The following is a 25920-nucleotide window of genomic DNA, read 5'->3' as shown; positions in this document are numbered from 1 at the left end:
GTCGGCGCACCGCGTCGTAGCCGCTGGGCGCGTTGCTAGGAGCTGCCTGAACGCCCCTTTGCTAAGCCGGCGGTACGTGGGTTCCGAGGCCGGTGAGCTTCTTCCTCCCGGTTTTCTGCAGAACTACCACTACCTGGGCTCCAAAGTGAAGTGAAGTGAAAGTCAGTCAGTCGTGTCTGACTCTTTGCGACCCCATGGACTATACAGTCCATGGAATTCTCCAGGCCGGAATACTTGAGTGGGTAGCCTTTCCCTTCTCCGGGGGATCTTCCCAAACCAGGGATTGAACCTAGGTCTCCTGCATTGCCGGAGAAGGCAATGGCGCCCCACTCCAGTACTCTTGCCTGGAAAATCCCATGGACGGAGGAGCCTGGTGGGCTGCAGTCCATAGGGTCGCTAAAGAGTCAGACACGACCGAGCGACTTCAGTTTCACTTTCATGCATTGGAGAAGGAAATGGCAACCCACTTCAGTGTTCTTGCCTGGAGAATCCCAGGGACAGGGGAACCTGGTGGGCTGCCATCTATGGGGTCGCAGAGTCGGACACGACTTAACGGCAGCAGCAGCTCCCGCATTGCGGGCGGATTCTTTACCAGCTGAGCCACAAAGAAAGCCCACCTAGGTTCCAAACCAGTTAAAGTTCTTCTAGGAACTTCCCTGGTGGCCCAGTATTAAAACTCCGCACTTCCACTGCAGGGACCACGGGTTCGATCCCTGGTCTAGGAAGTAAGAGCCAACATGCTCTACCGTGCAGCCAAGAAGGAAAAAAAAAAAAAAGGTTATTTCAACATTCTTTTGAGGGCTGACTGGTGGAAAGGTGGAGGGCATGAGAAATGGAGAGTGGAAAAATGATGGGCAGTGAAACCATAAAGACTAGGAAAGTGGCTGTGACCTTCAATTATGAATGCCGAAGCTGTGAAGCCAGGATGAAACCTAACACCATCACGTAATAAAGACAGTAACACTTTTCGTGTTGATTACAGTTTATTAAGGGTTCTTCAGTTTTACAAAGGAAGATGGGGTTAGTGGCTTGGCTTATTCGAAGGTTGGTGGGTCACCACTGTCCAACTGTGACTCAGTCTTTGGACCTGTGCACCTCCTCAAGTACTCCCACCTTCACTGACATGTCCTGCCAGGCATGCGGAACAATACATGCTAAATACACTTCATCCGGTAGGAAGCAAACTCAAACCACGACAGTTAAAGGGGTAAGAAGGTAGCAAATTATATGCGCCAAAGTAGTTTCCTCGAATTCATAGCAATTGGAAATGTTTACAAGCAGTCATCAGTTGGAATATTATGCAGGTGAATCACGTTGTTACCTAATCTGTGAAACAGTCGACAGTAATGTGGTTAAACTGTTTTGCTTCAGAATTCTTAATATCCCTCCCAATGTTCCATGACTTTCCTCGAGATAATCAGTGGCTCACTTATATGTAAGAAAAAATAAATTCTCTGAAACCTAGGAATTTGCAGTCTACAAAGGCTAAATTTCCTTATGTTTCTATATTTACTATCATGGACCACAGGAATAATAATGAAAATTTGAGTTTGGAGAGCTATAAGCAAAACTCCACCAGTGTTTTAAAATGAAAAGACATTTTATTCATTTACGGTGACTTGGTCTAATCCTCCAGGAATGGAATAATAAATATTCAATTAGCTGATCTCTGCATTTTTCCATGCAAACCTTTATGAGTCAGGAGACTCAACAGAAGATTCTTGGCCTCAAGTAGAATCATCAGTTTCCTGGCAAGGTTCCTCTCCAGTTGGTGCAGCAGCTACTGCTTGAGGACAATCTATGACTCCAGGCATACCTTGCACAGTACACAAAATGGTTAGTGGGTGTTATAGGCCATCTGCATCTAGTTTTCTTTTTACTGAGATGGATAGAACTCAGAAAGGGGTAGGACTCTGAGCAACAGTCATTAGAGGAATTTTTGTTCCCTAGAGAACTCAAGGATCATGAATCAATATATTTCCGCAACCAAAGCCTTGCACTGAAGAAAATCCAATAATTGAGTTCTAATAACATGTTAATGTTACAAATGGTTAAATGCCTCCAGGTGTATGTTATCTGAAATTACCACCAGTGAGTTCTCAGAAAGTATGTGAACATGGTTAATGTTGCAATTAAGTGAATGTTCTGAAGATAAGCTGCTACTTAGTGGTATGATGTTCTGAAGACAAGAACAGGAAGGCCCGAAAAGGCTTTGGGACCAACTGTGCTTTGAGGTCACTTATGTGCAACACTGAAGTACACCTCAGTGTCTACTGAGTAGATACGAAGTAGAAATCCAAATACTTCAGGATGTAGCAAACTTCATCCATTACAAACAGCAAAAACCTCATGGATCTTTCAAAGGGTTATGTCAGTATCATCTAATAGAAACAATAATTCTGCTCAGGTTTATCATCATTTTGGAGATTAGGTTGAAATTTATCTGTACTCTTTATGAAAATGGCTCACAAAAGAACCCAACAGAACCACCCTTATCTGTGGCAAAGTCTGGCTTCTAAAGGATAGCAAGCTGGGTCTGCTGCTTCCTTATGAGAAACCAACAAATCTGTATTCCTGCATGGACAGAGCACTCAAATACTCTACAAAGACAGCACCATCTATCTGCTGAGGCAGGTTATCTGCTGAGGCAGGTCTCACTCCTTCCTTCCTTCTTTTGTTCAGTGTTACCTAAATCTACATCTTAAAATTCTTCATAATTTAAATTTATGTTTAATTTTATGTGGTACATTCTTTCCATCTTGATAGTGACAAATTCTTGAGGTCTTATGGTACCTTTATTCTTTAATTACAGTGAATAAGTTCAAAACATTCCAATGTTAATAAAAATACTATCAATATGAGATCTAGCTTTTAAATATAAAGCTCAAGGTGCTGGACTGAAGGTGGCTCTGACCGAGTCCACCACCATGTTTCAAACTGCTTAGATCCCAGATCTATGAAGCTGGATTGTGTGGGTGTCATTTCAAAAACCCTCATGTCCTGGCCATGGGTTAGCCCTCTGTGAATAAGATTTTTAACCACTAACTGGAAACAATTCTATATTTAACAGGTTAATATCAAGCAATCTGAATTTACTGTTATTTCCCAGAATCTGATCTAGTCCCAAGAGATACCCATACGAGATTTACAGAGTGATTTTTTACTTCAATGTTAACACAATTATCAATTAGTTCTCCTGGTGGAAAGATTAAGGCTTCTGTCAACAGGCAGTATTTCTTCTGCTGGACCTTAAAGTCTATTACTAGTTTCACTGGGAGAGATTTTATGTAAGGTCCCAAGAAGGGAATTACAGTTCCCTGAATTACATACTACATTCTCAAGACTGACTCTAGAACAACTGGCTTCGTGAGACAGAGGTTACAAATACAGTTAACAACAACAAGAAAATTAAGTGATTTGTTTTACATTGATTTGAAGAAAAAATTCATCATGAGATACATGTTTAGCTTTTAAATATAGAATGATTGTACAAATTAAGACTTCAGCTGAAAGGACAATTTAGCAAGTCAGATAAAGCTCCTAGAAACATACTGAAAATAAAACCAGATATACTGTAAGAAACATTCTATGGAGCTTCCATTTATCCTTTAGCCACTGTTTCAATGATTATATTTTCTGATTAAAAAATCAGAACACATGGTTTGTCAAAGGACTTTCCTGGGTGTAAGAGGCAATGAGTGACGCTTTTATTTTTCTAAGGCCAGACCTCCAAGCATTTTAATGGCTTCTGCCAGAGTGCCAGAATATAGGAAATCTGGATTGTTCTAGAAAATGTAGTTAACATGGTCACCAAAGTTACAGTAACCATAACTGATAGCTCTCCACGCCCTTAATTCTTCTAAGAAGGAACTGTGACTATTTTTCTCCTTTCTTTAGCGTCTTTCTCAGGAGAGGGAGATCAAAACCACTGATGTGGAGATCTCATCGGTTGCCAAAAGTTGTATGTAGAGATGACTTGGCTGCCTCCCTCTCCCCGAGAAGCTGAGGCAAAGGGAGCTCTAATGCTACTAGAGGGACAGTTTAGGGAAGCCTCCAACGGAAGCTTAGTTCCGAATTACACAGGGCAGGGACCCTGCAGAAGCCTGTGCTCAAGAAATCTTTGGGTTGGAAAGACGCTACTGTGAACACTTAAGGTAGGAGCAATACATCAATTAAGGAGGGCAAGCAGGCAGGAGAGGCGTCAGTGTGTCAGGCACGAACTCACAGGTTTCCTGATTAGTTTCTTTTCCCCAGTCTCTCTTCTTCACTCCTGCTTTCTAGCCGGGACCCCTGGCAGCTGTGTTAGGACATGAGCAAGAAAGTTAGGAAGGGTTCTACCCTGCTTAAAAAAACACCTCTGCTTAAAAACACTTGTATATCCAGTGATTAGCAATTAAGATGTGAAAATAATTAACTACTTAGTAGTTAAATTTTACTAATTATCAAAAGTCCTGGCCTCCTGGGATCAGCAGCAATATAGATGGAAGTCGCACTGCATTTCTTAAAACTTTTTCTGAATGCTTAATAGTCTCTTTCAGTGTTAATTGCACTTGTAAAACACATCTGGTTTTCTCCTTTAATTTGCAAAATCTATTTTCTTTTTTCATTTATAAAAAGAGGAAAGGGTCAATTTATCACTTGCTCTACAGCTTTTCTGAATTTGATCAAGATTCCACGAAGTTTGTGTGACAGGTGTAAGAACAGCTACTTTCAGGGCAGACTGCACTTATCATCAAGCCACGTCAGAGCTTGGACTGCAGCGACTTTAGGTGCTTGTAAGACTCATGGACCTGCAGGGAAAAGAGAGAGAAAACATTACTGATAAGGAGCTTGCAATTTAAAATAGCTTTTTTTTTTTTTTTTTGCTGCACTGGCTCTTTATTGTGACTCAGAGGCTCTTTGCTGTGGTGCAGGGGCTTCTCGAGCTGTGGCACGAGGGCTCTCTAGTTGCCCCATGGGATATGGGATCCCAACCAGGGATCAAACCCCCGTTTCCTGCATTGGAAGGTGGATTCTTAACCTCTAGCCCACCAGGGAAGTCCCAAAATAACGTACTTTTAATCAAAAAATTATCTGAACCTTATATGAATCCTGATTCAAAAAAATCAAAGGGGGGTGGGGGGAGAATTGAGCTAAATGGGGAAAAATCTGGACACTGGCTAGTTCATGATATGAAAGAATTATTGTTAATTTGTTTAGGTGTGAGAATGGTACTGCAGTTATGCTTTTTTAAAAAAGGAATCCTTATCTTTCAGAGATACATACTGAAATATTTATGAATAAATTACCTGATACCTTGGATTTGCTTCAAAATAATTCTGTTGGGAGGTTCAGATAAAATGCAACTGGTCATGAGCAGACAGTTGTTGAAACACGATCAAGGGAACAGGGAGATGCACTGCAGTGTTCTATTTATGTATATGTTTGAAATTTTTCAATTGTTGTTAGTTAAGGAAACTAAAAGCCCACATACTATAGGAAAGGTCTTGTTCCCTTCAGAACCTGTTGCTCAAATAAAGGGACTGTCTGAAGTGGTCATGAGAGCTCTCAAAGCTTCCCCAGGTGGTCATTCTCTGAGGGCCTTCCTGCTTTAATATTTAAATGAATAACTTCAAAATGTGAAAGACACTTTTTTCTTTTTTTTACCTCTGTTTTGTTCAGTGGGGATTTCTTGGCCCATTCAAACAAGTTTTCGTACACATTTCCATCATAGCGGCCAAGCACAGAGCCCAGTGTCACATCCTGAAAATCAAATGCATCCACCAGAGCAACCGCGTCAGGGCGAATTGCAGTCAGCAGCTCCTTGATGCGCCCATTCACCTGGGTGATCTGAGACTCTGTCATGATGCTCCCCTAAAGCGAAGAAACGAGCAAACAAGCACAGACGTTATAGGGTACGTATACAGACAGATGTTTATGAATATATAGACACACACATATACACAACTACAAAGTAAACCAAAATTATTTTCTATAAAAAATTAAGAAGTAAATAAAGGGACTTAAACTTAGAAAATCCTGACCTGAAGAAAATCCCCTGCATTCTGACTGATTCCATACAAAGAATACAAGAGACACAAACGCCTTAGGACAGCTTGGATGGACTTCTCTTGAATCTGGAGGACTTTTTCCGTAAAGAGCTTAACCACCACATAGTGGCAATGTGCCTAGATATAAGGAAAACACCAGAATGTAAGAATCTCTGAAAAAGATTCAGCAGTGATAAGGTTTCTGTACTAAGACAATGAGGGGGGTGGTGAAGGACGGGGGAGGGGAGGAGAACCATCACTGACCTCACTTGCCCGAACAAGGTCAATGGACGTTAGGTTCCACGCTACCTCCTTGCTTTTTCTGTGAATCACTTCAGTCTGAAGGTTTTTAGCAGCAATTTCTACTAATCTGTTTTTTTAAAAAAAAAAACTAGAAAACTGGAGCCCAAGAAGGTGACAGTGAATACTCGTGCCTCCCACCTAGGCCCTGGGCCTGGGGCCCCTGCAGCTGCCGGCCCCAGCTCTCGTGGGTGCACTCACCTGGCCGCTCGAAGCTTGTACGCCTCTGTCAGGCTGTCGGGGCTGTTGATATCCACCATAGTTGGCCACACGGCCACCTGCTGTGGCTGGATGCGCTGGCTGGGCAGGTCATTCAAGTAGGACACCATGCCACACACCAACTTGCCTGAGTGCACCTGGTCGTAACTTTTCATCAGGAACCTAGAAGTCACCAGGACACATGCTTTCAGTAACTATGCTTCCCGTGAAACAGAAATAAAGTGAACTCCTGTAATGACTTTAAACTATGTGACGGGGTTTCATACTAGTCTGAGCACAAGATAAACATCCTGCGTCAGGATGGAAGGCAAAATGACATCTTTCAGGAACAAACATAATGCGAAGAGAACACACGGGAACAGGTATCAGTGGAAAGGACTTGGACATTCCTGAGAACACAGGATAGAAATCATGAATTAGACTCTAACCTGGCTGTCTGCAGCATCATGACAGTGTTGTCCCCCTCGAAGGTGCAGGTTGGGGTAAAAGTGACATAAATATTTGGAAGTCCACTGCAGTGAGAATAGCCATGTCCGCCACAAGCCATCCGACAGGCTTCAATAGCTGTGTTCGTTGTCCAGGACGTGAAAGCCTTCAGCCCAGCGGTGAGCGCGTGAAGCTGAAGGGGGAAGCACAGGCCATCAGGACGTCTGCAGTGCTGACAGCCTGCGTTCCAAGTGGACACGCTGAACAGGACTGTCACTTGCAGAAGCACTTGCCAGGGTTAAGTGGCAGGTGCTCAGTGCTTAGGGCTCTGTGCTGTCATTGCCAGGGGCCTGGTTTGGTCCCTGATTAGGAAACTAAGATCCTGCAAGCAGCCTGGTGTGGCCAAGAAAACCAAATAAAATCACTTGCCATGTATATAAACTGAAAAGCATCCTCATCTAATTAGCCTAAACTAGTAACATTACCACATTCCTTTCTGAACTGTTCTATGTGGCAAAAAAATGTACCACTTAGGTTCTTTTGCTCAATAAAGGACCAACATAGTACAGTAATTCTGAAATTTAAAAACATGGATAAATCCATAAAAATATGGATTCTTTTCAAGGTATCCCAATGTTTAATTTTCTCTGCACATGATTCCACAGGGAAGTATGAACAAGAAGGGTTCCCACAAGGGACAGAGACCAGACACAGACCTCAGGCAGCTCACTCAGGTCCCCATGGCCAATGTCTTCATTAATCCGAAGATAGGTCTCTTTCATGTATGCGCCTACAAACTGGAAGGCATAGGCAGTGGCCAGGAGGGGGAAAAGTTTATATTGCTGGGTTTGATAATCCAAAATCTGTGGTTCTGGTTCACTAAAGTATATGAAAAAAGGAAAAACAAACAAAAATCAATCAATCAATCCCTATACAGAGCTCACGTGCCAGATTCTGGACTAAGCACTTTGATAGATTAATTTATCTAATCCTCACAAAGACCCTGTGAAGTAATTTTTAATAGCTCTATTTTACAGATAGGAAAAATGAGGTTAAGAACCTACCCGGGGTCACAGAGCTAGTAAGTGGCAGATTCTTGATTGAAATCTAGGCTATTTGGCCACAGAAGACCACACTCTGAACCACCCTGTTGAACACGTGAACAGGATTTTCTAGTTGACATTTGTATTTTTCTTAATCTTTCCAGTCTTTCCAGTTTGGCTATGAAAATAGTATCTCATGGCAACATAAAGAACCAAACTTCGTTAACTTCACAGGAGGAAGGCAATGTTAAAGGGTGTAGCTGGTAGAATAAACTATATTGTGACCACTAATATGAGAAGACCCAGTGTACTAAGTTTAATATTTAAAGTCTAAGAAGGTCCACTGAGCATGCAAAAGAGTCTGCTCTTACCAATTTCTTTATTTCTTCTTTAAGAGTAAAAAGTTTATCAAAGAGTCATGCCCAATTAGTAGGTGGAAATAAGAACAAACTATGCCCAGGAACACAACAGGGAATCGAGTTTAATGTCACTTTCACTATACCCAATTTGTAGTTGTTAGCAGCAATTAGAACCTTCACACCACACCTTCGGTGTTTTGAACACTTCACTTATAAAGCTCTAGTAATATTATCATTTTTCTTAGAAGGTTAAAAGTAATAATTAGGTGCTTATTCTCATCCTTCCACTTAAGGAAGTTTAGATTCTAAGTAGCAGACCCAGTACACTGCCATTCTAGCTAATTTTATCACAAATGCACTTTCTCCACATCACATTTGGGAATTTTGATACCTGGATGGGGTTCGCGCCAGACTTCAGTACTGAGCTCATCTCAGACTTTACCCTTACCCTGGGTTGATTTCAGACTGATGCCTCACAGCACTGTATCGGACGGCAATGGTGCATGCCTTAGACAGACTCTGAGCGGATTCTCCCACGAGGAAGGACCTGATGAACACCATGGTCCCGTAGGTCAGCTTGTTATTCAGGGGTTTTACGTATGTGCCATCAGGCTTCACCTGGAAAAAGAACATGAGATGGATGCTTCCTTCTGTTAAACCCAAGTGGCAGTTTATTCTCAAAGTGTGGTCCCCAGAAAGGCAGCATCAGCACCACCTGATGCTCAGTCCCCACCCTGACCTCCTAAATCAGAAACTCTGGGCACTAAGTAATCTAGGTTTTAGCAGCCTTCCAGGCGACTCTAATGTATGCTAAAGTGGGAGCCCCACTGGTTTAGCAAACCAAGACATGCCCTTCACACCTGTCAACTCATCTGATTTCATGGTCACAATAAAAGCATCATCATAAGTAAAAAATCTGTTATTACCTTCTAAACGAACAGACCATTCCAATCCTATGATTATCAATGGCCACTGAAACCCCCATGTCTGACATGCCTGCTCGTATTTTCCATCTCACTGTACCTGGGCATGTTTCATCAGCATGTTTTCTCTGGGAATACGATAGTTGTCCATCTTCAAGTAGCCATTATCCATCTCATCATAGCCAAACTTGGGGCCAATGTCTCCTACAGTAATACCTGCCACAGATGAAAGGGGAGTCACAGGGTATTTAGGTTCTGGGATTCCTGGCTCCCTCCTCTTCTTTAGTTACATATTATACTTTTTGCAGAAGATAGTGACTGGTTTAATTTTCCATCTCAACATTAGATAATCCTAACCTGGCAAAGGCTTATGGGTCCCAAGTTCACGAATAGGTACAATGAAGGCATGTAATCCATAGCATTTTCCCTGAGTGAAGAGCTGGGCAAGTACGATAGCATGATTTGAAGTTTTTCCAACTGCAACATAAAAGAGAACGAGAGAGGAAAGTGAGCAAATGTTCTTACATTTTCAAAAGACAGAAACAAAAGAGAGAAAAGCATATGTTAAATATAAGACTAAGATTCCATCAATAGCAAAATTCATTAAATTTTTGCAAAGTAAGCCTTCATTTTAAAAATACACATATATATGTGCGTGTGTATTTTTACTGGAGTATAATTGACATATAACATTATCTAAGTTTAGGGTAGACAACATGTTAATTTGATAGCATTTTAAAGAAGAAGATAGTTTTACTTATTTTTCATTCATTTACATAAAGACATTTTTAGGATAATCATAGAACATTAAATTACTTCCTTTTTCTCCCTTAAGGCAGGGCTTTCCAAAACAGTAGCTACTAGCCACATGTGGCTATTTACATTTAAATTAATTATAATGAAATAAAAGAGAAGATTCAGTTCCTCAGTCAGCTAATTACATTTCCAGTGTTCAGGTGGCCAGTGGCTACCACGCTGAACGGCAAAGACAGAGAATATTCCATCACTGCAGAATACTTCAGTATTCTGCATACTTCAGTATTCGGTATTCAGAATACTTCAGCTGTACTATAGGATACAGCTGCTTTAAGAGATTTTTGGTTAATGCATCCAGAAATATTTCCATTTTATTGCATGCTAGTTTTTTTCCTTATCAAAATGTAATACCACATATTAAAATATATAATGTGGATAACAAAATCCTTCATTGGAAATATATGTATCCTAAAACAATAATTCAGAATAGAAGACAATATTAAATAAATTTCACATCAAAGCTATTATAACAAAAATTTAAAAACTAAAATACTTTTCTTTTTTAAAAAATACTCATTTCTATTTCTGTTTTGATTATTTATTTGGCTGTGCCAAGTCTTAGTTACAGCATATGGGATCTTTAGTTGAAGCATGTGGGATCTATTTGCCTGACCAGGGATTGCACCCAGGCCCCCTGCATAGGGAGGGTATAGTCTTAGCCACTGAACCACCAGGGATGTCTCTCAAATACTTTCCAATACATAAATGACTAACCAAACTAGGAATACTAAATTACTTTAAATGATGATTATGGAAATTATGCTAACACATGGAATGCTAAGATAAAAATCTATGAAAAGCAGCAAAATTGACAGCTGTCCTCTGCACTTTACAAGTGTATAAATATCTGTAACAGGTAACACAAGAGAATGTGAAAAGCTCAGCATAGTTTAAGCCCTAAGAGTTCTTTCTATATTTCAAAATTATATTCTCATAGACGCTATATATTCTATAAGTCTTCAAAACATTCAGTTACTATTAAAAAAATTCACTTACGTCCACCAGGCCACCACTTGATGGAGGTCACAGTAGGACTGTTGAGAATGAACTCCTGGGTTTCAGGGTCATAAGTGGCTGTGGTTTCCAAGCCTCGAAGATGGGTTCCTAAGGAAATGAATGATACCTACTTCAGATAGAATATGGGAAAAAACAGGTATAGGGTAAAATCTGCCCAGTTCCTTTAAAGCACTAGCATCTCAGAGAGTAACAACATCTAACAATAAAACATCTGTAGATGAGCTACAAATGGTTGATAACCAAGATCCTGAATTTCTGATGCTTAAATCAGATAGTTCGTATTAAGCTGAAAATATAAATGTCAAGCATGTTCCATTTCTGTATTTGATTTACTGCACAGCAGTAGATAGGGAACATTTATTTACATCAACCAAAAGAAAATGTAAAGACAGATAAGAATCAGTTGCCTGAGATCACAGGCTATGACTTTAACATGGAAGTTAACTGCCCTTTTAAAATCATCTCTAAGTTGTTAGTGTGCTAATTTCAACTCATTCGTATTGTGTCCACCACACCAATTCAACATTCTGGAATTCTGTATTATAACAAAGAACGAGATAACACATGACAGAAGAGACTGAAGCTAAAGTTCTTGTAAACTGAGAATTTATTTCAGAATGAATGCTAGAAAGGAAAACAAGTTTTAAAACTTTAAAAGTTATAACCATTTTAGGGAAAAGAAGACCTGGAATGGTGACTTTTTAAAAATTTCTAAAAGTCCCAATAAGGTCCAAGTTCACCCTGTAGGCTTCCAACACTAGGCTTTCACTTATTCCTGACTGGTTCACAACTTTCATGTTCATTGGAGATGGACAGGGATTTGTGTTTTAAACTCTAATGAAAAAGTGAAAGTCGCTCAGTTGGGTCTGACTCTGCAACCCCATGGACTATACAGTCCATGGAATTCTCCAGGCCAGAATACTGGAGTGGGTAGCCTTTTCCTTCTCTGCTGCTGCTAAGTTGCTTCAGTCGTATCCGACTCTGTTCGACCCCATAGACGGCAGCCCACCAGGCTCTCCGTCCCTGGGATTCTCCAGGCAAGAACACTGGAGTAGGTTGCCATTTCCTTCTCCAATGCATGAAAGTGAAAAGTGAAAGTGAAGTCGCTCAGTGGTGTCTGACTCCTAGCGACCCCATGGACTGCAGCCTACCAGGCCCCTCCATCCATGGGATTTTCCAGGCAAGAGTACTGGAGTGGGTTGCCATTGCCTTCTCTAGGAGGGATCAAACCCAGGTCTCCTGCATTGCAGGCAAATTCTTTACTAGCTGAGCCACAACGGAAGCCCAAGAATACTGGAGTGGGTAGCCGATCCCTTCAGTGGATCCTCCCGACCCAGGAATCGAAGTGGGGTCTCCTGTATTGCAGGCAGATTCTTTACCAACTGAGCTATCAGGCAAGCCCTTAAATCCTAATACAAACGTGCCAAAATTCTTTGAAAAAAGTTACAGAAAAGTGTTCTATGTGACCCTCTCCCTATCCTGAAGTCAATGATGAGAACTTTTTACCAGATTGCTTTGAAAATGCCAGATTTCATTCACCACTTAAAATTAATTGTTAAACATTCAGAAACTTCCAAGTTGAATAACAGAAATGGCCAGTTTATGGGTGATCAACCTTCCCCCAGATGGGAATCAAGGAATCAGACAGTGAGACCCCTTTCACCAAAGAAGAAACTTTTATAGAACAGGTAATGACAGAGCGTTTTCAAACGCACAACTGAACCACGCACAACTGAACCAAACAGTATTCCACTTTGTGTCTTAGGAACATCCTGTAAAATACTATTTAGCATTGAAGCTGAAAGTCAAATGAGCAATCAAATTAAGATAAAGCTGTTACAGGAATAAGGAACAAAAAGCAAATATACACTAGACCAGCTGTTCTGAAACCTCTGATTAGGCTAACAGGAGCCAGAAGTAGATGAATGGGTACCATTCAAACACAAATACCAATACAGAACGCGTGCTACCAGGAATAGCCACCAGCTTGAGCCCCATCCAGTTCACAGAGAAAGGCAGGTCGGGGATGCAAAGAAAAAAAGAAAAGTGGTACATACAGAATGTGAAATCAATTACCTGGAAGTACAACTTATCTTATTTTTACTAAACTTTGGCCAAAGCCACCTTTAGAAGTCTACTGAATTTAGTGAATCAACACAAATAATGTCAAGGTAAAAAATCCTGCATGTTTTGGTTATAGAGGCCACTCACTTCCCTTTAGCACACATGCTATTAACATCTATTTCTTTCGGAATCTGTGTAAGTTCATTAAGGTATCAGTATAAAAGGGAATCATAGTAATGAAGAAAAAGAGATGGGTTCAGACTCTCCATACAAATTCTGTACAAAAGCAGTGAACCTGAAAAACCACTTAGTAAGTAAGACCTAACTCTTAATTCTTGATCTGCTGAAGGGGAACCGTGAATAAGTAATCAGTATATCTGTGATAACATGAGCTTTAATTTCCACTGACCAAGGCATTGTCTACGCCAAGACTTCCACATGTGAAAACCTGGAGCGCTGCAGAAAGACTGCATTTAAACAGATCCCACACAGCACGTGGAAACACCACCGCTGGCACATGATGGACGCTCCATGTACCCTAGGCTTGCAGAGCCCCACCCAACCCAGAAGGTAGACTGAATGCACCGTACCATGACCCATCTCTGTTTGGGCATAAGTGCCAATGATCTCCAAGTTCCAGGCAGGCATGAAGAAGCGCTCCTGCTGTTCCTCGGTTGCCTGGTGCAGCAAGGTGGGCAGGAACATGCCCAAGTGAAGATCCAGAGGCGCAGGCCGCCCTCGATTCACAAAGCTTCAAAGAAATACCAAGGATGGGCATTTGAGAGTCATCAGGTGTGAGATCAGCAATTTGAACAAACAGCAAGGAAAGGAGAAAAAAAATACCTTCTGTTAAGTATGAATTAGTTGAGTAGACTTCATCATGGATGGGAGCACTGCCCCTTTCTGTATTACATTATAACTCTTGGTTACTTCCATTTTTCTTAAATTGGTGAGAAGTATTTTCTAATGCGACTCATTTCTAAAATAACTTGGCAGGGATTGGGAACTGATTCCAAAGCCTGTGCAACCAAAACTGTGACCAAGGCAAAGGATTACAGCCTTGCAATTAAGGTAAATAAAAATTCTGAAGAGGCTTGATGGAATGGAAAATTGAAGTTGTACAATGACATATATTCTAATGAAAAGTTGAGATGGAAAAACACAAAAGTTCTCTTGGAAAAAATTTTTCCAGGATCTAATACTAATGTTTCTGGGTTGGAAAACTTTTCTATTTGTCTATAAAACATCCAGTGTTAATCCACATTCCTCACCTAATTTTGGTCATTTCATTTGGATTCATTAAAATATCCAGCCACATGCTATTAAAACAATTTAATACAAAAACTGACGATGCTCTTCACTCCAGTAATTAATTTCAGAAATAAAAAGACATGCAATTTTTAGTGAAGATCATAATATTCACAAATAACAGATGAATGCATAACAATCGCTCCATTACAATCATATGGGAATTATCAAAATTATAATAAACATGTTAACTGTCATTTAAAATCCAATTTCTAAAGTCATTCTTTTCCATTTAAAATTTGCAAGTGCCCTAGACTTTTATGTAAATTTATTTCTAATAGGAAATAGTGCTATACAGCTTTGTAATATTGCATGCTACCGGCATTTTTATCTAAATTCCAGCTCTAAATTAATCAATTCTATATTGCTCTTACTATGTTATCTTAGAAATGAGCCTAAACATTTCAGTTTCAAAACTTCTCCATTTGTTCCACTTGAGGAAGAAAATAATCAGGGGGAGGGTGCTGTAGGTGAGGGCTGATCTGTACTGTCTTTCCACAAGGGTTGGGGTGAGCTGAGCTTTCAGCTAACCAATCACATGAAAATCAAAAAATGCACGAATAACTTCCTCATTTTACAAAGAAATTAAAGCTGAGGTGAATTAAGTGTTTTCAGGTCAGAAAGACAATGGCAGGACTTCCCTGGTGGTCCAGTGGTTAGGACTCCAAGCTTCCAATGAGGGTAGGGGGACAGGTTCATTCCTAGTTGGGAAACTAAAGATCCCACAGGCCTCAAAGCACAGCCAAAAAAAAAAGACCATGGCAAAACAAGGACAAGAATCTCATTGCCTAATCATGTCTTCTACTGCGATCTGGGCTGAGGATGACGGTGGGGACATTAGAAAGACCTGCCAAATCAGTTAAGATTTGGAAGCGTCAAACTGGAAATCCTGTAAGATATTACCACTGGGGGCAACTGAGTGCAAGGTCCATGGGATGTTTCTGGGCTATTTTTGCAACTTCCTATGAATCTATAGTCATTTCAAAATAAAGTGTTTTTTTTTTTTTTTATAAATAGTGAAAATCCTTGGAAAAACAACATTCCTGGGATGAGCGAGTACCTTTCACTCACAAACAGAAATGTCAACTGTCCTGTTTTTAAAGGAATGGTGTGCAGGAAGAAAAATTAAAGTGTGTCTGCTGCTGCTGTTGCTGCGTCGCTTCAGTCGTGTCTGACCCTGTGCAACCCCAGAGATGGAAGCCCACCAGGCTCCCCCGTCCCTGGGATTCTCCAGGCAAGAACACTGGAGTGGGTTGCCATTTCCTTCTCCAATGCATGAAAGTGAAAAGTGAAAGGGAAGTCGCTCAGTCGAGTCCGACTCCTAGCGACCCCATGGACTGCAGCCTACCAGGCTCCTCCGTCCATGGGATTTTCCAGGCAAGAGTACTGGAGTGGGGTGCCATTGCCTTCTCTGAAAGTGCGCCCAGGAGAAGGCAATGGCACCCCACTCCAGTGTTGCCTGGAGAATCCCAGGGACGGGGGAACCTGGTGAGCTACCATCTATGGGGTCGCACAGGGTCGGACACGACTGAAGCGACTTAGCAGCAGCAGCAGGAGCTGTAAGAAGAGAACTCTGAACTACGGCCAAAAGTTGTGGCCTGAGGCCAACCACTCTCAGTGCCAAGAGCCTACTTTTCCATGGCTAGAAACCAGAGCAATTCCTGGTGAAGGAGAGGTCGCTCTGAGGCGCCCTTCAGACTCATCGTGGGCGGGTGTGTATCAGGGAATAATGCCAATACCAAGGGTTACCGCAGAGCACACTGAGAAGGGCAAGGGGAAAACTACTATCATCACAAACTGTTCTGAAGCTGAAAGTTGTTCCCAGGAGTAAAATGTCTCTTGTAACTAGGGTAAGGATTATTCAGAAGTGAAGGAAATGTAGAAACGTTACAAGGACAAAGTTACCTGGATAGTTTTTGATTTAAATCAAGTATTGATATTTGCTGTAACCTTTATGCATGATAAAGATCATAAATTATTTTAAATTAATTTACTTTATAATTGCAAAGCACCAACATTTTACTTGGTAAGGAGCTGCAGTCAATTCTTTCAAAAGCGTCAACACCAAAAGGCTTTCCCTGTATCTCCTACATGATACAGGGCAGGGAAGGCTGGCCAGTAGTGAGGACAAATGATTAGATTAACAACATATTGAGAAAGGAAGAAATCAAAATAGCAACTCAGTGGACAGCATGACTATAATCCTTGGAAATCAACAACAAAACACCAACACCATCAATCATAAATTAACTTAGCAAAGCTATAGGCTTTAAAAAATCATTCATTCTTATCCATTAGAACCATTCAAATAGAAATCCCACTAAAGAGAAAGGTGATTTGTAACAGCAACAAAATATTTTTATATTTTAAATAAGTTAGCTCAGAATATTAAATATTTAATTATGAAAACACATAAATACCTACTAGGATGAATGAAAGATCAGAGTAACAGAAAAGAAATTGCTAATTCTGAGCTCACAGTATGAAGGAAAATTAGTACTTCTCAAGAAAATATTGGGATTTAATGTAACACAGGTTTTAAATTCCTATAGAATATGTTTTAGAACTTGATAAATTGAGATCAGAATTTATCAAAAAGAATAAGTATGCAAGAACACTAAATACAAATATCTTGAAACACAGGCTGTAACAATAGTAAGTTTATCCTATCAGATTTTTTTTTCTATCAGATTTTTAACTATCTTTAAAATAACAATGAGCCAAAGCTTATGATGTTAGAGAAAACAGAAAGAAACAAATTAATGTAATATATTTAAGGTTCCATAAATAAATTGAAACTATTACAAAAGTCTAAGATAAACTAGAAAGAACGTAATAAAGTGAAAGAGCTATTAGTTAATAAACATGAATACTGTATGTGAGACTGATCACTGTATCATACACAAGTAAAAACATTAAACACAAATTCAACAAACAAAAATGGGAATAAAATGGAAGCTAATTACCCAAGATATGAGAAGAAAACTTATACCTAGTCAGAGACAGATGCACTGAGGCCAAAATATTTAATGAAACAGAGCCAATAAAAACAATATAATGTTCTAAGATCAACACACAGATTCTATTTATCCAACACTCAAAGGAGAACATGCCAGTTCATACATATGAAATGCAGAGAGTAATATCCAGGCTCATTAGCATTGGTAAATGAAAACTTTAATTCTTAGATATAAAAGTAGCAAAAAACCAAAGTGACTATGTTGATGGGACAAAGGAGACACGAGTACACTAAATACATCAAAACCTACTCCATGTCTTATGCAACAACATCTATAAAGTACTCATTCTCTTCAAATGTAGTCATTCGTCTCTGAGGAAGGTATTCCAAAGGCATAACCCAAAGAACACAGCTTTTGTAGACGTTTATATTGTTATTACTAACAGTGGGGAAATTAGAATATCCAGGGAGCAAGTCTCATGGAAAGGCCAACAGGGAAGAGAATCACTCTGGGGAAAAAAGAGGATGGGAGGCTATCGGAGAGACAGAGCAGTGAGATCCAGGAAGAGGAAGATTAGGGACTTACAAGATCAAGTGCATGACCTATTTTTCAAGCTTCAAAGGAAGAATATTTTCACCGTTTAGTATTAGAGATGGGAATCTGCAATGATACTGCAGCATCTTCAAAGATGATAAGTATGTACTACAGAAGCTCTATTTTCCTGAATAATTATAATAACAGAAAAGGCAAAAAGAATCCCTATGAAGTGGCTAGAACTTGAAATGATCAAATAACCATGATGACCAAGACACTATCTGCTTTGTGACCTGGAGAGACATATGGTCTGGAGATAATTAACCCTAGACCATGTCCCAGACAGTCTCTTTAACAATGGAGCCCCGGGTAGAGGGTGCCCTCCTTGGTCCAGGATTCTGCCTTTGATTAGGGCTCGCAGATCCACAGACCCAGTATGTGTTGGGCTTGTGTGCCCGTACAGACAGAAGTGTGTTTAAAGGAGGGAAGAGAGAACACTGGTGAGCTAGACTTTCTGCAGGTGGTTGAATTTTAAGATTCTTGAGGATCCTGGAATAAGACTGAGCACTTTTAATTTCTTCACTTCTCAGAGGCTTCCTAGAAGTGAAAGAATCCCAAACTGGAAGTTACAGCTAATTCTGTAAGAACGTGAGATAATCACTGTTGACCAATGTTCCAAAGTCTCAGAATTTAAGTAGTCAAATCGTCATCCTGTACAAGTTGCTCTATTTCCAGTCCCGCTGATGCTGAAGTACTTTTTATACATTCTCTATAAGATTATACTCTCATTGGATGTTAATTAGCCAACAGACTGGCTTTTTAGGAAAAGAGTAGCACTCAGCGAAGCACAACTAATATGAACTGACAAAGTTCCAGCAACAAACAAGACCTAATTTTAAAACTCTGTTCTCTAAAAAACCATAGAGATCAAGACAAAGTTGGTTTCAAACATAAGAAAAATTTGGAAACTAGAAGGAAGAAGAGAAAGAAAACTAACAAATACCATCTTGCCCAGAGCAGCACAGGACCTTAATCCAACCCTCGGCACTCCTCAAATCAATGAAGTTTAAGTCTTCAATTCTTCCTCTCTTCTTGCAAATATACATGGGAAATATACTTCAAAAACAGAGGCAGAAGGATAAGACAGACCAACAAAAGATAAACAGATCAGACTCATTTAGTTTCACAATAGTTTACATCTAATGTCTCCCGAGAACAGTATACCTCTTAAAGTCAAATAAACTCAATGATGAATTTGAAAACAAACAAACAAAAAAGGATTCTGTACCACAAAGCTATTTCAAGATCACAAAACACCCACACACACTCCAGGAGAGGAACACTGCTGGAATGCGATCTTTCTTCCCTTAGGACACCTTCCCTCAGGTCTGACCATCCTGGGGTGCCTGGTGGGGTGTTCATAAAACTGTCCCATGACCAGGATCTGCAGTGCCCATAGGCATTATGAGAAAGGACATTTACTTAAACCAATTCACAAGCCAAAAAGCACCAAATGAAACACAAAAGAGGAATGTCCCTGATATCTGCATCCTTTCTTCCTTCCTTTGCTTTGCTTTATTTACACGAGGGAAACATTTTGATAATTAGGAATGACATGGGGCAGCTCAAATTCAAGACCCTTAAGCCCATCAGTGGCCTTGTCTATGAAAACAAACTTGCTCCACAAGACCAAACACAAAAACTTTTTTAAAGGTTTTCAGAACAATTTAACCAAGAATTCCTGGTAATTCAAAGTCCATGGGCAGGTACAGAAAAATGAATAAAAAGAAACGAAATGAAGAGCATCATGGACTTTTTCCCAAACCCCCTAGCAGCCTTCACCACTTTAACCCCCTGTCTCATTAAAATCCACATTTTTAACTTGATTAAAGCAAAGCATCTTCCACGTGTTGCTGAGGCATGAAGCCTCTTAAGAACTTCCAACTAGGTCTTTTAAATCAGACACCCACACAATGGAGCACTTTGCCATATTTTCAACCCCACCTTTCCAAACTGCTCGATACCCATTTTAACTGGGTGTACACAGCAACGGTAAAAAATAACAATGATACATCTTTCAGGCCAGAATCTTGGACCAGTTTATAGGGAAATAAACTATGAAGAAACAGGTTGAATTTTAAGATTTATCAATTTAATAATAAAATTCCAAACGTGTAGCAGGAGGGTAAAAAAAAAGGTCAAATGCCCAGAGTGATTTGTTAAATGAAGACCTGACTGGGCTACCCACTGACCCTCAAATGTGGACTAACCGTGGCCCATTTCCGTCTGGGCGTAGGTGCCAATTATCTCGAGTCCTTTGGATGAATGCAGCCATTTCTCTTGCTGAGCAGTGGTGCCCTGATTCAGCAAGGTAGGAATAAACATGGAGTAATTGAGGCCCACAGGTTCCACAAAATTGACCAAATGTAGTCTACAGGAGAGAAAAGAAAAGGGTCTCAGCCTTATTCTAGAAACTGGATTCTACCACCATTCTCGCCAGACACATTTGGCCCTGAGGATGAAGGTTAGACAAATTTAAACCCCTTTCTTACGAAATTAAGACTCAAACTTATCATACACTACCTAAAAAGCCAACGGCAGAATCTAGTGGTATCTCTTCTCCTCCTAGTCATGTCAGGGCCAGGATTCTGAATTTCACACTTAATCCAGAAAGCAAATTCTACCCATGTTTTAGCCTCAGACCTCTTTTGTTTATTATTTTGTTGGTTTGATTTCTTGGAACATGAGTGTGTGTTTTTGCTTTATTTTTAGGCTTTACTTGTCTTGAAAATCAAAAGAAACTCCACAGAACATTTACATTTGCTGAGCTGTTAACAAAATGTCCTAAAGAAGAATAATTTAAACTATTTTTCCCTAGTAACCAAAGCAAATGTCCAGGATAGTATGTATACATTCTAGGGCCAAAGCACAAATCTATAAAGATCTTCAGAGTTTACAGATGGGTAAAGCAGGTAATGTGACTATGTTAAAAATCACAAAGGGTCTCTGAAAATTAGTCCAGATTAAGGGAATTTTAATTTTAATGGAATTCAGTCTTTAATGATTTTCCCCTAAAAGAATCTGTGAAGTAGTCAATACAAGTTATATACACTAGTTAGCCTCAGCCATGCCAAGTTAGAGATTTTACAGGGTCTATTCTGTCAGCTCTATCTATATAAACAGCTTAAGGTACAAAGTATTATCTAACTGACCCTCATGATGTTTCAAGGGATGGACAGAAAGCAGCGTCACCACCCTGTCCTGGCTTGTAGAACAAGCAGAGCATAAATTCAAGAGAAAGAGGGGGTAGGCTGCCAACTCACTTTTGGGGATGCCCTAAAACCATACCATTACCTTTTAGGGGTGCTGAGGACAGATTCAAACATTCAAGGAGTGCCTGGACTAGCCAACATCAAAAATGCTTTTTAACCCTGAGGTTCTCTGATTTTCACACAAATACTAAATGTTAATTCAGACTCCAAGGAGAGAAAGAGGGCAAAGGAGGCGGAGAACAGAAGAGTCGAGTGAGTTTCTAGGTAAGTCTCACAGAAGCTGTTCTAGAGAGAGAAGTAAGACATTTTGCAAAAAACATACCCATCTCATTATGGTGGGATAATGTGGAGGTAAATATAAAAACCGGCCTCTCAAAGGCAAGGGCACCATAACACTCCCTAACAGCCACGCTTTATTGACTTCCCTGGTGGCTCAGACGGTAAAGCATCTGCCCGCAATGCCCCGGGTTCAATCCCTGGGTCGGGAAGATCCTCTGGAGAAGGAAATTGCAACCCACTCCAGTACTCTTGCCTGGAAAATCCCATGGACGGAGGAGCGTGGTAGGCTACAGTCCATGGAGTCGCAAAGAGTCCGACACGACTGAGCGACGTCACTTTCATTGAAGGAGGAAATGAACCTGCAAGACTTTCTGAGTAATAAAAGCAGTAATTCACTTGCTAAAAACGGAAGCAATACAAGACACAGCCATTCCCTTATGGGAAATGAGAAGGCTCTGGGTTGGTAAAGTGCTGATGCTGACACAAAATAATTAATTCTAGCAACAGGGAAAAAATATGTAACACAAAATAAAGACTGTCAAATACTTATGTTTTTTGACATACTGAGATTTTTTTTTTGAGGGCTCTTGAAGTTAACTAAAGAACAATATCTGAGCACTTGTTTTAAGTTATGTTTAATCCTCCCCGACGACTCTTTTCAAGGAACTAGCTTTAAAAACCTAAGAAGGATTAAAAAAAAAAAAAATGACTGGTTCGCATTAGAATTTTGTTACTTTAAAAATACTTTAGTTTTTGCATAACAAACAGTATAGTTAAAAGACAACATTACAGAAAAGGAGATCAGGAAAGGAATTTGTATATTCCCCAAACAGCAAAGTCTTACTTTCTCAAGGAATGGAGAGAAGAATTCTTCTACTGCTTGAGTTGAGAAAACTCAAAGTATTTTACTAGTATTTTAGTCAGTTTCAAAATATTCTCATGTTTCATTTTGTGATAGGGAAACTGGATATAAAAGGGACCAGAAATATTACTATATTTCATTAATCATAGCATCCCTCACCCCAAAGCCAATTTTAGCATTTAAGACATTCAATGTATCTGACAATTAATGGTAGGTCACAGTTGAGTTTTTTAGTGATACATAAAACATAGATGTGAGTAACAATCGACAGTGTTCAGTAACTGCCAAGACTAATGAAACATTCTCTAACAAACACTGATCTTCCTGTCATAGCCCAGAAATACTGAAAGGATGTCAAAGGGCCTGCCACAGGTTGTATTTTGTCTTTTTCCCAAATAGTGAGGTGTGAGTCATAAAATACATTACAGAAAAAAAAGAAAAAAAAAAAAAAACCACCAAAAGCCAAAAAAACTGGCTGGTGTCCCCTGGTTTTTAACTGACGTGAAGGACTGTGTTCTATGCCACTGTGACTTCACTGGAGTCTACTTACACATTGCGCACCACCACAGATTATGAAATCTAACTAACTCTGAAACACACGGCCGAAGCCATTTAAAGTAAAACAAAACAAACCTCTTGTTTTAAGGAAAAATCTAATTTTACTAACTTTACAAGTTCACAAACTCAATTCAGGTAAATCAGAAACAGAATTTTCTAGGAGTTACTCCACCTCAATATCCTCACAGCCACAAGTTACAAATTTTAAAAAATAAAAGAGCATTTGGAAGTTAGTAAGTACTCTGGACTACCAAATTAACTGTATTTTTATAACTAAAATGGAAAGAAGTTCTGAGTGTGGGCTGGAGTAAATTTCCTCCTGACAAGAATAACCAGGTCAAACTCGAAAATAGATACCAAATATATCAGTTGGCAGTTGTATAAGAGAGGAATGCCTATTGCAACATAAAGACAGAGCCTGTAACATGTTTCCTTGTTTCATTTTTCTTGGCTCTTAAACATGTACCATCCAAATAATTTACCCTCTATTGATGAAAATATTGGCGTTCTTAAAAAACGTAGAGACCTAAAACAGGAAATGCCCAGTAATAAATGATAAGAAACGCTGCAAGTCAAAGGCATCTTACACTAACATTACATAATTATAGTGTATATTTACATAAAGGCAAAAAAAAAAAAAAAAAAGTGTGTGTCTTATTTCTAACCAAAAACACAACAAAAAGATGGTCTGAACAAAGAACATACTCTGTCAGCAGTAGGACCAAGGCATATTTTTATGAAGTCTCATATGCACAGGAGGGCCATTTAAATACCCTCACCAGATTCAACAAAGCTGGGGGTTCTCAGAATACTTCATATCCATTCTGAGGCTTGACTAAAGTTCTTCCTCATATTTTCCATTATTTTAAACTCAAGAGCTACATTAGTATATGAAAATACAATCTGTTACTGCTCCAAAATATTTGTTTGGTCTTTGCAACGGAAAACATCCTTCTAAATTCAGCTTCTGAATTTAGCAGGCCTCCTTCTTAGAAGAAGCAAGTCATTCTGCATTTAAATCGCTCAAAACTGAGAGGTCTGGACCGCATGTGTATGATTCTTGATAAAGAAAATTACAGCATCTCCACAACAAGCTTTCTACAAACATCAGCCCTTTAAAAGGCTTAAAAATCAAAGTAAACATCATTGTCCACACACAGAACTTTAAAATGGCATGAAAAGATGTGAATTTGAGTCTTCAAACGCGAAACACTATGAAAAAGGATACCACAGATGGCGAATTCAAGGTTCAGGCTTAGGCCCTTGCTCTTAAGCTAAGGCATACCTACTTTTTAAACCACATGATTTCAGCAGGATCTGCGATGCCAAACTTCCTCATCTTCTGCACCATGATGGCACTCTTCTTAACAGCCACCTCGTAACGCTGGCTACGGCTGAGGAAATTCAAGTTCTCATGCTGGAAGTCTGGGTCGTTCAGAATGAGGTTCTCTGGTAGGGAGTTAAAGGGTACCAAGAGGAAGACAAAAAATTCACGGCTCCGTTAAAGCTTTCTGGATCACACCAGGTTTCAGCCTCACGGGCACAGGTCCTCCCTCGCGATGGGCGATTGCCCCCGCCACAGCCTCCCCTGGAAGTGCGGGGGTCCCGCGGCTCCCCTAAAGCCGGGCCAGAGGTTGTGGCCTAGGCCCTACAGTGCCCCCACACCCCCGACTTCTCCCGGAGGGAACCGCCAGCTCTGCTCGGGAAAGGCGGGGAGGAGGCCTGGCCAGCTGCCCTCACCGATCTCTCGGCGGCGCCGAGTGTTCTCGGGGCTGCCGTCCAGGACATTCGTGAGCAGCTCCGGGTTGAAGCTGGCGCCGGCCCGCTCTTTCTGCAGGTCTGGATTCATGGTAACGGGCGGCTGAGGCAGTGTAGGTGGCAGCGGCGACAGCAGGAATCCGCAGCTCCTGCGCGGGGCCGACACTAAGAGCCGCCCCAGTACAAGGCGGGTCCCCGCCCCCCGGCCGCCTCGGCCCGCCCCTTCTCCTTCACCGCGGCCCCAAGGCGCGTGACCGACCGCGGACAGGGCGTGAGGCGGCGGCTGTGCCGCTGTGGGCGCCGCCGGGGCGGGCGAGTCCCCTGTTCTCGGCCAGTGGCGCCTCAGAGCAGCCCCTTGACAAGCGGACCCCGGAAGAAGGTCAAGGAATTGCCCAGGTGGTGGTGGTGGTGCGGGGGGAACCGAGACGCTCTCAGCAACCCGGCCCTCCCTCGTCAGGCGGTCCCACGGGGCGGAAAAAGGCCGCCCGCGCGCCCACACGGCTTCGCCGGGGGGTTGGGAAGGGGCGGGACCACGCGTCTGAGGACGACTGCGCCTGCGCCCCGGGACCCGCCCGCGCCGCCGCTTCCGGGTCCGCGCGCCGTGTCCTCCCGGGACGTGAGAGGGGGAGGGGGTCTCCAGGGCTGCAGCGGGTGACCCGGGCCTTCTTGAGATGGCTCGGGGAGGTTGTAGGGTTTTTTCCAAAACCCTCCAAGAGTGGAACCAAAAGGACGGGGACAAAAGGTCGCACTGAGGAGAGGCTCCAGCCATCACGTGTTAAGATAATAGCATCTCTGCTGCCAAAGGCGAAGGCGGCGGGGAAGCAGAGTGTGAGATAGCTAGCGTTCCCCCGACCCCGCATTTATTATGGGTTGTGGGTGTGGGCTTCAGTTCGGTCGCTCAGTCCTGTCGACTCCTTGCGACCCCATGGACTGCAGCACGCCAGCCTTCCCTGTCCATCACCAACTCCCAGAGCTTGCTCGGACTCATGTCCATGCAGTCGGTGATTCCATCCAACCATCTCATTCTCTGCCCTCCCCTTCTCCCGCCTTCTATCTTTCCCAGCATCAGGGTCCTTTCCAATGAGTTGACTCTTCGCATCAGGTGGCCAGAGTATTGAAGCTTCAGCTTCAGCATCAGTCCTTGCAATGAATATTCAGAGTTGATTTCCTTTACGGTTGACTGGTTTGATCTC

At 41.2% G+C, this 25920-nt stretch overlaps 2 protein-coding genes across 6 annotated transcripts in view; one reads left to right on the top strand and one right to left on the bottom strand.

The window, feature by feature from the left end:
- Nucleotides 1–964: 964 nt before the first annotated feature.
- ACOX1 (acyl-CoA oxidase 1) lies at nucleotides 965–25262 on the bottom strand. Of its 3 annotated transcripts, XM_027518668.1 has the most exons (15): nucleotides 24710–24844; nucleotides 24259–24418; nucleotides 20269–20429; nucleotides 13787–13947; nucleotides 11112–11219; nucleotides 9657–9776; nucleotides 9400–9515; nucleotides 8825–8994; nucleotides 7691–7853; nucleotides 6977–7167; nucleotides 6531–6710; nucleotides 6294–6399; nucleotides 6024–6167; nucleotides 5647–5853; nucleotides 965–4790 (listed from the first exon to the last, which is right to left on the bottom strand). In XM_027518668.1, the coding sequence occupies exons 3-15, from the start codon at nucleotides 20331–20333 to the stop codon at nucleotides 4743–4745; spliced, it is 1779 nt and encodes a 592-aa protein (XP_027374469.1). In that variant the 5' UTR covers nucleotides 20334–20429; nucleotides 24259–24418; nucleotides 24710–24844; the 3' UTR covers nucleotides 965–4742. The 3 variants fall into 3 exon arrangements, with proteins under 3 accessions (XP_027374469.1, XP_027374467.1, XP_027374468.1); XM_027518666.1 differs by lacking the exon at nucleotides 20269–20429 and having other exon boundaries at nucleotides 24710–25262; XM_027518667.1 differs by lacking the exon at nucleotides 13787–13947 and having other exon boundaries at nucleotides 24710–24988.
- TEN1 (TEN1, CST complex subunit) overlaps nucleotides 24971–25920 on the top strand; it is a 20470-nt gene continuing 19520 nt past the window's right edge. The window contains exon 1 of one of the 3 annotated variants that reach the window (XM_027518673.1): nucleotides 24971–25106. The gene's annotated coding sequence lies outside the window, so the exon portion shown is untranslated. Of the gene's footprint in view, nucleotides 25127–25920 lie in introns of all 3 variants that reach the window. The other 2 variants (XM_027518674.1, XM_027518675.1) reach the window with 2 other exon arrangements.

Source organism: Bos indicus x Bos taurus, chromosome 19, assembly GCF_003369695.1.
Source record: "Bos indicus x Bos taurus breed Angus x Brahman F1 hybrid chromosome 19, Bos_hybrid_MaternalHap_v2.0, whole genome shotgun sequence".
In the NCBI taxonomy this organism is placed as follows: domain Eukaryota; kingdom Metazoa; phylum Chordata; class Mammalia; order Artiodactyla; family Bovidae; genus Bos; species Bos indicus x Bos taurus.
The sequence above is the reverse complement of the archived record's forward strand: the minus strand, read 5'-3'. Positions and strand labels throughout refer to the sequence as shown.